At 34.2% G+C, this 13,129-nt stretch overlaps 2 protein-coding genes across 2 annotated transcripts in view; both read left to right on the plus strand.

Annotated features, from left to right (window-relative positions):
• Positions 1 to 918: 918 nt before the first annotated feature.
• LOC123682093 (probable inactive peptidyl-prolyl cis-trans isomerase-like 6) lies at positions 919 to 3,609 on the plus strand. The gene is made up of 7 exons (XM_045620491.1): positions 919 to 1,242; positions 1,936 to 2,130; positions 2,184 to 2,246; positions 2,330 to 2,421; positions 2,476 to 2,676; positions 2,989 to 3,362; positions 3,423 to 3,609. Exons 1-7 carry the CDS (start codon positions 1,012 to 1,014, stop codon positions 3,539 to 3,541), a joined length of 1,275 nt encoding a protein of 424 aa, XP_045476447.1. The 5' UTR covers positions 919 to 1,011; the 3' UTR covers positions 3,542 to 3,609.
• Positions 3,610 to 4,269: 660 nt separating this feature from the next.
• Positions 4,270 to 13,129, plus strand: part of LOC123683164 (chloride intracellular channel exc-4) — a 29,200-nt gene continuing 20,340 nt past the window's right edge. The window contains exon 1 of the mRNA XM_045622063.1: positions 4,270 to 4,435. Coding sequence (XP_045478019.1) covers positions 4,364 to 4,435 — 72 coding nt within the window. The 5' untranslated portion in view covers positions 4,270 to 4,363. The remainder of the gene's footprint in view (positions 4,436 to 13,129) is intronic.

A 13,129-nucleotide genomic window follows, 5' to 3' on the forward strand; every position in this document is an offset into this window, starting at 1 on the left:
ATCTGCTCTAATGAAGAATTGATTGCCGAGGTTAAAGCCTATTTCGAAAACTTCAAATATTTCTATAAAAAAGTTATTTGAAAGTAAGAGGAACAGTGAAGACCTTGTAGTCTTTTAGGTGACTATATTGACAAATTATAATAAAGTCAAATTTTTCATGAAGAATGTGTTTTTACTGGTTAAGACACGGACTTACTTAGAGAAATGTAAAAATAAAACGTCACTGATTTTCTCAGGTTTATATACCACAATTGTGGAATGCCTTTTATTTAGACACAGAATTTAAACAGACTTGTTCTCTTGTTGAGTGATCTTCACTATATTTCACATAAACTGTTTTCTAGAAGTAATTACTGATTTTTATTCTGATCGAATCGAATTTTAGCTTGCTATAACTCCAAAACCATTTGGTCCATTAACGAACTCAACCGACGCATTTAGATTCAAAATTACCCCAAAAATCTCAACCTTCTAGCTTTTTCTTTCAATATGAATAATGAATTATTCGTCTGATAATCCAACATAAAATAGATTAAGACTATAGACGTACCAAATACTATATAAGACATAAACTTTGGCAAAACGTTCCTGAGATCGCTGGTGAACTCATCAGTTAGGCTAGCCAGTGATGTCTGCCCAAGACACACCTTCTGGCACCATCGTGGAGAGGTGACTCTGCACAAATTCGGTAATTCCTTATGAACCCAACGATGCCTCGCTAGAGAGTGACGCAAATCCAGCAACGCCACCTCTCAGGCATGTAGAGTCTCTACAAAACAATAACATATCAAATTGGGATAAATAATAAGTCTATGGTCTAAAATTACAGACATTTTGTCGAAATAATGGAACAATCACACAAAAAATTAGAAATACGTTTCCCTTTCTATGGCCAAATTACTGACAAGAAGAACCTGTCAACCTTGACACTTAAACCGTCAAAAAACTAGCCGCACCACATGTTAAATTCATGTTTTTCGGACCGTGTTCTTCCTTATTTCAAGATTCGCGATGTCGCTTCTTATGGCGGCAGCACATGACAGTTCCCCTGTGAGGAGGAACGTGTCAGAAGTAGAGATTGTGGAACGTGTAAAATTCAATGTTTACGGTCTGTTGGTCACTGCCGAATTCCAAAAATGCAAATATATCGCTGAAGGTTTATTTCGATGCTACCCTGAGAAATATCTGGAGCCCTTGATCAAACCTATGCTGAACGTTGAGTGGAACGAGTTTTTGAGAAATGTGAGTTGAAAAAAGCTGCAGGTGCAGATGGAATTACTTTAGGTTGTATTAGTATTTGGCTAGGTCAGTTAAAACCTAGGGCTATATCTTGTCTTTTCTTCCGATACTATGCTCACATAGTCCTAAAGGCATTATCTAAGTCTTATTGGTTGGTAAGCTGATGACTTCTTTAGAATATTTGGCTCACATCATGACGATTAAGAACTGGTATAACCAGTAGTCAGCTCTGGACATTTGCTCAGCTGTTTCTTCCTTCAATCTTCCAATTTTATATGCCAACATGCCAAGCCTACAGAAAGGTTGAGGTCTCCTACAGAAGGCAATTATGATCGAGAGGTCAGAAATAATATATCACTTTGTAGGGATATACATTCAAGCAAAAATATCATTATAATTTATCTCGTCCTTCTCAAAGAATCTCGTATAACAAAGACTAGAGTTGCTCAGTTTGAAAAGGTATAGTTCTATCACAATATTCTCCTAATAATAGGAACTTCTTATGGAAGAGAAATTCAAAATACACCCAAAGCTCCTAAAGATGATAGAAGGGTACATACCTGTACTAAGAAATAATCACTAATACCACATCAAAACAGAGATAGGATAGAGAGAATTCGTACCAAAACTTCCATTGATATCTATTTGAATAGAATAATAAATCACCACAAATTCACATGCCATTTCCCAATATAGGAGAGAAGATCAAGAGGAGGCCGCCTTTGGACGTTGAGAAAAGGCGTAGCAGTCTACTGCAATGATGAATTCATGGGCGATGACACAGCCTTGAGCAAGTACATCTCTACGAAGTACATTTTTCCCATGAAGAACTTTCATCAAATGGGGAGACAAGCCCTAAAGAAACATTTGATGGATGTCATGGCTCATGGTGTAAGCAAGATATAGCTAAACGTTCTTGAATCTCTTCAGGTTTTTCTTTACAGAGAAGGTGTGTCTATATAATGGTTGCTATAGACGATGCCATTGTGGGATCAATGATTTTCACAGTGAGTAGAACGAAATCTTATTATGTGAGACAAGCTCCTCTATCGTTTCAATAATATTACATATCTTTATGCAATTTCTGAAGCTTTTCGAAGATATGGTGCCCAAGACTTGCCGGCTCTTCCTGAAGAGGTGCAGGAAGTTGAAAGGAGGCTACTCCAACACCCTAATTCACAGGTACTCCCTTACTCCTTCAAATACATCCTCTCACCATACTTTTTCTAACTCAAGAATAGTGGAATCGAGTTGGATACAATGCGGTGGCCACAAGCTGGATGAGGTAAAGATGCCATGCGAGAACTTTGCCATATCACACGATAACAGAGGAGTCTTATCGATGTGCAACTCAGGGAGGCACAAGAACAACTCCACACAGTTCCTGGTGACTTTGCAGAAGTCCACTTGGATGGATACTCATTATGTGGCCTTTGGGTGAGTCAGAACTTTCTCTTTCATATACCCTCGACGTCCATGGACTTCAATGGTGTTATATTGTATTTGAAAAAGAAAGTTTTTTCGATTTTTCTGGTGTATATATTGGGTTGTAATTCCTATTGAATATAATTCTTGACTAGTTGTCAATTTGTACTTTGTAGTTATGTAGTCCATTTGTATTATTCATCTGCACAACATATACTTTGTATATCTTTTCCATCAATTGAAATTTACTTGATGTTGTGTTTAAGCTTTTCTCTGCCTATTTCTATGCGGTGCCAAGTTAGCTGGCTGAATTCTACTTTTTAGGAAACTTCTTCACGGAGACTGGGTTCTATCCCAAATCGAAAAAGTACCAACCAAGTACCAAGCTCCCCAAAAAGAGGTTAAGATCGTGAGAGCCGGAGAGTTCAATCTTTGTCTGCCCAAGTTCGGCGAAGGCAGGTTAGAACATGAACTTAACGAATTCTTGGACGACAGACTTTCGAAGACAATGGATCCCAAACAGGCGAAGGCAGCTTACAAGAACTACTACGCCTTGACTGATCTAAACTTGGACAAAATGGAGAGTCGATTTAAAGATGAAAGTATTGAGAAGGAGTTCTTGGATTCAGATCTGCGCTCATACTTCCCCATGCAGATGCTGCCTAGAAACATCCAAGAGGCGTTCAACTATGTTCCAGGTTTTGTTTTTGGAGTTTTTGTTGGTTTCTTAAATTTATACGATGTGTTTTTTGTTGTAGGAAAGAAATCTAGTTGTATGTTCGAGATTGAGAACTGCCTGAAATGTGGATGCAGCCATGATGTTGGAAAGTGCTTCAAGGACCTGAAAGCTTGTCCATCGTTGGATAGTTCTCCTTGAGAAGACCCAGAGACCGATTTTGTGTGTTGTGATTGATGTCGTATCTTCAGTAAAATGTCCTCACTTGATTTGGGTTTTTATTTGACCTATAGTTTTTATTGTCTAAGGGTTTTCCTATTTAGATCAATGTAGTTTCCTCTCGGAAGATGGCACTTCATGCTACACAGTTCACACCCTTTCCATTCTAAAGCAATATATTGCATAGAATGCACCCATTTTGTCAAAATGAAAATTGTACTTTTAGTGCAGGTTTTTCATCATTCGGTACAAATTAGGATTGTATTTATCTATAAGAATGGATTAGAAGTGCAGAGGGGTTTGAATTATATATTTTGTGATTTAAATACAGTAATAACTGTAATCAATATTTCAAATTGTTCAAGAAAATTAGTTCATAATTGAAATATTCTCAAACAAATTTGAATTTCACAAAGAGTAGAATGATGTGATATGAGGCCACCTCTTAGTATTCAGTAAAATTATCTCCAGAAAAAAGAATCCTATTTTGGACAATCTACGACCCATCCAAACTTTTATTGTTTTAAAAGGCAACCAATGATACATAGATCGTTATGTTACAAACCAACAGATGGCGCCAACACGGTGCGTTACAGAAAACCTCTAAATGTATTGCTCATTCGCGAGCTATACGTATTGTCCCCCAGATGTCGCTTGTAAAGAAAACTTCGCAATCGTTTTGACGTTTCATATCGCTTCGATTGAGTTTTGAGCCCACTTTTCAGTTGCGAGAGAAGTGGCAAGTCCTGTAGTCGTGCGGTTTTGCAAGTGCCTATATCAAGTGAACCTATTAAATTGGAAAACATGTCGGATGATATCGTTGAAAATGGACACGAGGAGAACGGAGATGTTCCAGAAATTGAGCTGATAATCAGGGTGAGTTCCATGTGTAAAGATTGTGACAGCAGAAACGGCCAGATTAGCGAACTTGCCCCCAAAAATTTTCCAATGAGGATACAGGGATTACCCACAACTTTGCAGATATGTTGACGAAATACGGTATCGAAGTTGAATAGAATTGCAACGTCCTTGAAAGTGGCAGTTTTTTTATTAATTCAGGCAGTGTTATTGTGTTGAGAGCATATGACCCTTGTCTCAGTATGCAAGTTTACTTTCGAACGTTATTTTTAGACTGTTTATTTACGTAGGTTAAATGAAAATCGATGCACTTGAAATACCTCGTTAGAAAGAAACCCCTGACAGACTGAAACTGCGAATTCCAATCATTTTGATCATTTTAGATTTTGCTCAAACGACCAAGATAGGAATACTTCACATATCATTTTCCAAACTACTTCACTCAATACCTTCTCTGAGCAAAACTGTAACATAGATAATGAAAAATTATTCTGATTATCTTATCTGATGATCTTGATATTCGACTTGCAGAATTGAAGAATAAGAAAAGAATAAAAAATAGAGTGAAATAACACAATATTCAGTGAAGAAGAGGAGAAGAAACAAATTGATTGAAGTGATATCCAAAATTTTAGTTATGAAGATATCAGAGAAGACAATTTCAGGGGATTTGTATTAGAATAAACTAAAAAATGAAAGTGTGCGACATACATAACTGTATACATACTATCAAGAAAATACAAGGAAACAATTATGTCCCGCTTGAATGGTTTGTCGAATATTCTTATTAACAATTGTCTCATGTTACAATTGTTAACACTTACATGTTTGAATTTAGAAATAACAATACATGTTTACAATAATTGTTCTTAAATTGGAACAGTTGTCTTTTAGAGTCATGCTTTTAGCTTCTTCTTTCAATAAAACTAAAGTTATAACATAAATTCACACATCTGAAGATGTATAAAAAAAAAATTAAATTAAAGTCGATTCCTTCAAATGTTTTTTAAAAATGTTGGCTTGAAGTCGACACACAAAATTTGTATGAAATATGCATATTTTGGATGCCATAGTCTAATTTCCGACTTGCAATAACAATAATAAAAAATTATTTCGAACTTATGTGTTTCCTTCCGAATCTAAAACGAAATATACAATTACATCATTGTAGCAAAAAGAGACTAAGTATTTGTGGATAATGCACTTGAGGTCATTCTGCAATATAAACACCTATAGATCCTAGCGAATGACTAACATTCGTTGAAGAACGCAGTGGGCGTGTAAATAAAAAGAAGAATCGCCCATAAATTTCATTGAGTCATAGAGGTTATATCTGGACCTCCTCGTTGCATAAAAGGGAGATATGCCTTTCTTTGGTTTACACTGAAATCGTGTGACATTTGTCTACAAATCACAGATTTGCTGTATCTTATTGCAGGACATAGATTTATAGTAGAACTGCTCACAAACGGATTGAAATATGATTCACTTCTTTCTAACCTTGCATATCTATGTTGAGGTCACATTTTCCAGAAGTATTATCGTTCTGTGATACGCTCAACACGAGAAATGTGCTATTCTTCGTGCTAATCTGATCGAGAAACAGGAAAATGCAAGAAAAGGTTCAAAGAACTGATGACTAGTTATATCTGGAAAGAAGCTCGTTGCTCCTAAGATGTAAATGAGGAGATTTGACAGAATGCAGCTGCTCTTCACTTCTCAGCTGTCACGTGCGGCCCCTACAGCCACTTAACCAACAATTTGCAATGTTAATCAGTTTGTGAACACGCTCCAGGGTTGTCATTGAATAAAAGAAATTAAAAGGGAGAACATAGAACAAATTTTATGTCTGATTGTGACAGATCAATGATGCCACCATTAAATCTATACTTGAACCATAGAAAGCAATTATCTTCAGGGTGAAAGACATAGAAAAACGGTCATCTACATAGAAATTACCGGCGATTTAAAAAATTGGAGCAACGGTTTCGGAATAAAACTTACAAATTGCACCTGCAACTTCGAAAGATGTAATTTCTATCGGCTGAAATAGCCTTGGGAGGTTATGTAACGTGAGAATTTACCATCGCATTGCATTGTTAATATACCGGCAAAAAAAATTGTCAATTAATCTTGACTAAAACAGGAAGAAAATATTAATTTACAGTAATGGTTGCAGTGTGATGGAGTTTTGCTGAGAAACAGGTTTTGATGTGGATGACCTAGTGAGGAGAATTGAACCTCGTAATGTAATTGTTGGAAAAAATACATACATGAATGTCGTTCTTGATGTAAGCGTTGGCTACAAGCTCAAATGTTTGAGTTCCGTTAAAAAAAAATTGTTAATGTGGAGGTCTCAATTTCAAAAGTGTATGATTGAAGTTTTTTATCAAAAATATTGAAAAAAAAGATAAAAAGCATAGTTGAAGATGAAAAATACATTAATCTATAGAATTATGAGTTAACGCTATGTTTTAGTTATGATGTTTTTCAACCCTGCTAAATTTAAATTCAAAAACTGTTCTATGTTCTCCAATAGAAGATTTTTGAGAGTAGAAAATTAATTTCTTCTTTATCGGCTCATCATAAATTACACTTTCAAGCATAAACCTTATGTTTGACTTTGTGTTAGTTTATTGATGAAGTGATATATTATAAATGAAGAATTGCGATAAACCTGAAAGCCCAAGCAAAATCAATTCGAAAAATATAACCATGCTAATGTGAGTAATTGTTGAAGTATCTAATTACGTTCAATACCCTGAAAAAATTGAATTAGGCGCTACATACAACTATGAATTCAGTGATTAAATTATCATCCATGAATTTATTTACAGAGGTGCAGAAATCATAAATATTCAACGTATATAGTCGTTCTCTCGTATGTAGGTAATTTTTTTCAGTTTATCGCTGGTATTAGGTTAGTCACTAGATCGTTTTCGTATTTAATGAGTTTTGATCATATATAGATAACTTTTCATTCAAATTGTAGCCACTTAAGTTGTTAGGTGAAATGTGGAAAAAAATTGGGGAGCCAGAGCATTCGAAAGAGTAGGAATTTTAAGCATTTATTCGTCTCATTTTTTTGTAGGATTATTCACAATAATGTAAAGCTTCAGCAGACGAAAATTTCATTGAAGAACGATAATTTCATCGTGTTCAAATGTTGTTTTCATCCCTAACTTGAAATTCGTTTTGAATATTCGCATAGCTATCGAAAGAATAAATCAACAAATGGATTTTTTTCTGAATCATAGCAATCTTCAATACTTTTGGATTGATGAAGGAGACAGTGTTAAAAATACATACACTGTGTCCGTAAAGTATGGAACAAATTCATTTTTAGCTATACAAACCATTTTAAGAAAAAATCCTGAAACACTGTATTTTAAAATAATAATCTAATATACAGGGTGAATTACTTTCGAGTAATGACGTCACCGTAGTTTTTCTTTAAATGGAACACTCCCATTTTGTCTCAATTTTCCGATTACTCTAGCTGAGCTGATTCCAAAAATGTATCACATGTTGATTCCAATTGGTACAGGGTGGACAAAAATACAATAGTTTTGTGTGTGCTCCGAAAGTAACGCGTAACATTCTTTATTAGTTAAATTAACAATATTATCAAAAATACTTATTGTCTAGCGGCAATTGGTTTGAATGTAACACCCTGTAGTTTGTTACATTTTTAGATTAATAAAAATGTATAATAATAAGAAATAATTTCTTTCATATTCTGTCTGCTAGACCACAAGTACCAAACATGTTTGGAAACAGCTAATTTTGATTAATTGAAAAATGTAACAAACTACAGGGTGTAACACTCAAACCAATTGCCGCTAGACAATAAGTATTTTTGATAATATTGTGAATTTAACTAATGAAGAATGTTACGCGTTACTTTATGAGCACACACAAAACTATTGTATTTTTATCCACGCTGTACCAATTAGAATCAACATGTGATACATTTTTAGAATCAGCTCAACTAGAGTAATCGGAAAATTGAGACAAAATGGGGATGTTCCATTTAAAAAAAAAGGCGGTGACGTCACTACTCCAAAGTAATTCACCCTGTATATTAGATTATTATTTCAAAATACGTTAAATTAAAATAAAAAATTATTTCTTAAAATGGTTCGTTGAGCTAAAAATGAATTTGTTCCATACTTTACGGACACAGTGTATGTTTTCAATTTCATATTGATGTGTTGTTAAGTTTTCGGAAAATGAATTTGCTCCATATATTACGGACACAGTGTAGAAAAATAATTTCATCGTGTTCTTTTGTTATTCTTATCCCTAACTTGAAATTCGTTTTGAATATTCGCATAGCTGTCGAAAGAATAAATCTACAAATGAAATCTTGTGATTTCTTTTCTGACTCATAGCAATCTTCAATACTTCTGCATTGATAAAAGAAACAGTGTAAAAAATACATATATTTCAAATATATTACATAATTATACTGATTCTAAAACTAGAGACAATACGTTCTGTAGAGATTTCCTCCTACTCATTAGTATTTCAACATATTTCATCGTTAAAATCAATATTTACAACACCTATTATTGTGATTGTGTGAATTGAGTAATTCCACTTTTTGTAATTTCAATAGAACACACATTCTTATCTCGGATGGAATTCACTAGCAATGCTAACAATGAACAAACACACGAAATATTGTAGTGAGTGAGATCATCCATTCTAGGAGTGAAGCTTTAAACAGTGACTGACATTATTGTGACTAACTCCAGGATTACTTGAGATCTGTAATCCACATAAAACTCGTAGTAGATAAGGATTTAACAATTGGTTTCGAGTACTCTTTCTTAGAAACGTGTAAATAAATGACACGAAGGCTGAGAAACGTCCCACAAGAAGATTAGAAAAAATCGTTTTTAAAAAAGTTGAATAAGATTCGTCTTAGAGCTCATTTACCTAGATATTTTTTTTTTGGATTTCATTGAAGTTTTGTGTCCAATTATTGAATAAATATCTCGCCAATGAAAGAAACGTCATTTTGGCATTTAATCTCAAAATAAGCTATTCAACAGTGTAGGAATATTATTTCTCAAGGTTTTAAAAAAAAATCCAATTTTAAATGGTTCTAATAGCATCACTTGCTATTATTTTTTGACATTTCTATGTCATTTATGTTCATTTAGTGAGGCTCTTTAATCATGAAAAGATACACACTTCAACAAGGTTTAGAAATTGTAAAATTGTTTTATCGGAATCATTTGTGAATACTGAGAGAAATTTGAGAGATTTCATGAATTAATAAATTTCTGAACGTTTTCTAAGAGTATATCTTTCCATTATTGACTGATTATAACCTACTAAACACAAATGACATAAGAAATGTCAAAAAACAATGCAAATTATAACCATTTGCAATTGCATCATTTTTATCAGAAAACCCCTCCAAAAAAAAGGAAAATAATATAATATAATAATAATAATAATTAATGATGATATAACTAAAATTACAGCATGCATAAATACTTGGATAAAAGAGCAAATAATTAAGCTCTCTTATTGATCACAAGTTGGTATAGCTTTTTCAGAATCAGTATTGCGACCAATAAAATTAAATTTAGACCTCTGAAATTCAGGATATTCATTCACCAAGAACAATGCTTGTTTCTCTTGTAGCTTACAATTCGATAAGATGATGTTACGAAGATACATTCTTTAATGAATTTCTTGAGAACTTTTCCCAATGAAAACAATAATGTCAGATTGCATCATCTCCAATTCCAAGTTTCTTATATAATCAACAAGAGTATATGGAGTGCATGAGAGATGCCAGTATATTGAATCATCGTTATGAAGTATGTAATTCGATATTCTTTCAATTGAGCAAAAAAAAATTACTCGTATGCTGATCCAGATTGAGGAATGCGAAGATAATTGTAGTAAGACAGCTTAATCGTATACAGGAGGGTTTTCGAATTGAATTAATGAATTCTGTTGTATAACGGAGCACATGAAATATGTACAGGGTGTCCCAAATCCGATGCTCACTGGTAGCATCATAATTTGGGGTTTGAGGCAATGATCTTTTTCCCTAGAATATTTTCAGATCTCTACTACTTCCTTATTTCTAAAGGCACACCCAGTATATCATTGCATCATTAGTTAGCTTTTTCGATGAAAATTTCAGTAATATGCCATACCTTGGTATAAACTCAACGGTTCATGAGTTAAAGGGATTCTCATGAATAAAATAGTGGCAACGAGGACTCACATTTTTTTTTAATATTTCTGCAGAAAAAGTTTTTTCGAAAAAACCTCTTTCATTTTCGATTCTGTAAATACGTACTATTATATCACTGTTTGTGGTTTGTACCAAAAATGTACAGGGTGAAGTTGGACAACTCAAATTCATCAAAACTCAAGAATTTCAAATTAGAACCTATATTTTTTATTATTTCAGTCAATTCTGCGTATAAAAAGAGAGAAGGTTTTTTTAACATTCCCTATACCTAAAATGAATACTTCAAAAGTTATGTTATGCTATGTTATGAACCGTTGAGTTCATTGCTGAAATTGCCATGAAAAAAGCTAATTATGCAATAATATACTGGGTGTGCCATTTTAAATAAGGAAGTAGTGGTCTGTTTCCGGTATAACCGAAAGTTGTAGAGACCTGAAAATAGTTTAGGGAGAAAAATCATTGTCTGAAACCCCAACATGCAAATTTTCAGCACAAAATTATGATTAGTTTTCCATAAACGTCTAATAATAGGCCATCGCGGTGAATCACCCTGTATATACAGGACTTAGAGAAAAAATCTACGTTCTAGAGTTTTTCGAATATCTAGAACAGAAACCAAGATATATTAGAGTATTTGAAACATTTTTCAGAAATTCTCTGTAACTCGAGAATGCATCAAAATGATCTGCTTTCTGGTATCTAATTATTTCGAAAAAAGAGTCATGGGGTCCTTGAAGATTTTATTTGAAGTATTATACTTCTCTAGTTGCTTTCAGTAAACATCGAATTCGGGACAACCTATACAGATTCAGAATTACAATTTTTTTTATTTCCTATACAAAAAATGCTTGAATGAACCTACTCGAAATATCTCGAATTTCCCAGGCAATCATCCATAGTTATCTTCAAGATTTCTCTACCTACTCTTAATATATGCCTACAATCACTTCACCCTACTCTCTCAAGTATGTACATAGGTACTTTCATATTCCAGTACCATACAACCATCATGAATAATTACCAATACCATATAGGACAAACGGTATTTAAACGAACTTGACCCAGTTGCTAACCTAACAAAAATATCAAGAACTCGTCGTCCCAAGATCAAATTGTCGCATAGCACTCTTATTCCACTCGAATTGCGCATAGAATTCAAATTAGCTTAAGTTCATTCTTCTTCTTCCTAGTTGAAGTCTCCGCAACCTTTCTTTCTGTGGTCGTTTAGCAATTCTGAACGTAGTTTTTTCTAGAGGGAAAAATGTAAACTGTGTATTTACGTGGTTAATGACTTAGTGCATCTAGTAAACCTTAATATTCACTCGCTGGTTCAACGTTTCGATTGTTCAGTGTGAAACTAACCGTATCTGTTTGGAGATCGTGGACGACAGATGGTTACAAACAGATGGACTTTTTGGTGTAATTAAATTCTTTTGTTGGCTGTTAGTGGCGATAGACAAAGTAAATGAGGTTAAGCGGGAATTTTGAATTGCGATACATCTGTAGATATACGACCACTGAAAGTCTCATGCATTTGTTATGGTAATAAAATGTACGCGAATTTTTTGTCTAGTTATTTAGATTTAGTTAGGTATGTGGAAATGAAGGATTTTCCAATAGGAATGATACAATTTTAAATGGTTATAAAGGCAACTCTGTGCGATATTTACATTTATTAACAGGCCAATTCAAAAGTCCCCGGTCTACCACAGTAAAACACATTTTTTTGGCAAAATTCGATTTTATTATTCAAGTCAACATAGTTGCCTTCGAGGGCGATACAGCGATTCTAGCGATCTTACAACTTTTCGATAAAATTTTTGTTGTACCTACGATTCGTCTTTCGCTACAAAATAAGCCTCAGTTTCAGCGATTACTTCTTCATTGGCGCTGAATTTCTTTCCAGCGAGCATTCTTTTGAGGTCTGAGAATAGGAAAAAATCGCTGGGGGCCAGATCTGGCGAATACAATGGATGCAGAAGCCATTCGAAGCCCAATTCATGCAATTTTGCCATTGTTTTCATTTATTTGTGACACGGCGTATTGTCTTGATGAAACAGCACATTTTTTTCTTAAAATGGGGCCGTTTTTTAACGATTTCATTCTTTAAACGATCCAATAACGCTACATAATAATCGCTGGCCCTTGGAGGTAATCAATGAATATTATACCTTGCGCATCTCAGAATACTGATGCGATAACCTTGCCAGCTGACTGTTGTGTTTTCCTCGCTTTGAATTCGGTTCATCGTGTGCAGTTCACTCAGCTGACTGTCGATTGGATTCCGGAGTAAAATGATGGAGCCATGTTTCATCCATTATCACATATCGACGCAAAAATTCAGGTTTATTACACTTAAACAGCTTCAAGCACTGCTCAGAATCATTAACACGTTGTTGCTTTTGATCGATTGTGAGTAGTAGTCTGTTTCCGGTATAAGTGGAAGTTGTAGAGATAAATAAATAAATATTTCAGATCTTTACATG

The sequence above is a fragment of the Harmonia axyridis genome, chromosome 6 (genome assembly GCF_914767665.1).
Source record: "Harmonia axyridis chromosome 6, icHarAxyr1.1, whole genome shotgun sequence".
Classification (NCBI taxonomy): domain Eukaryota; kingdom Metazoa; phylum Arthropoda; class Insecta; order Coleoptera; family Coccinellidae; genus Harmonia; species Harmonia axyridis.

What these genes read in the sequence shown, in the direction of transcription:
- LOC123682093 (XM_045620491.1), top strand. Translation starts at nt 1,012, where the DNA reads ATGTCGCTTCTTATGGCGGCAGCACATGACAGTTCCCCTGTGAGGAGG. An exon ending in TGGATGTCATGGCTCATGGT is followed by an intron (nt 2,131 to 2,183) that starts GTAAGCAAGATA and finishes TTTTCTTTACAG; the next exon opens with AGAAGGTGTGTCTATATAAT. An exon ending in ACTCATTATGTGGCCTTTGG is followed by an intron (nt 2,677 to 2,988) that starts GTGAGTCAGAAC and finishes TCTACTTTTTAG; the next exon opens with GAAACTTCTTCACGGAGACT.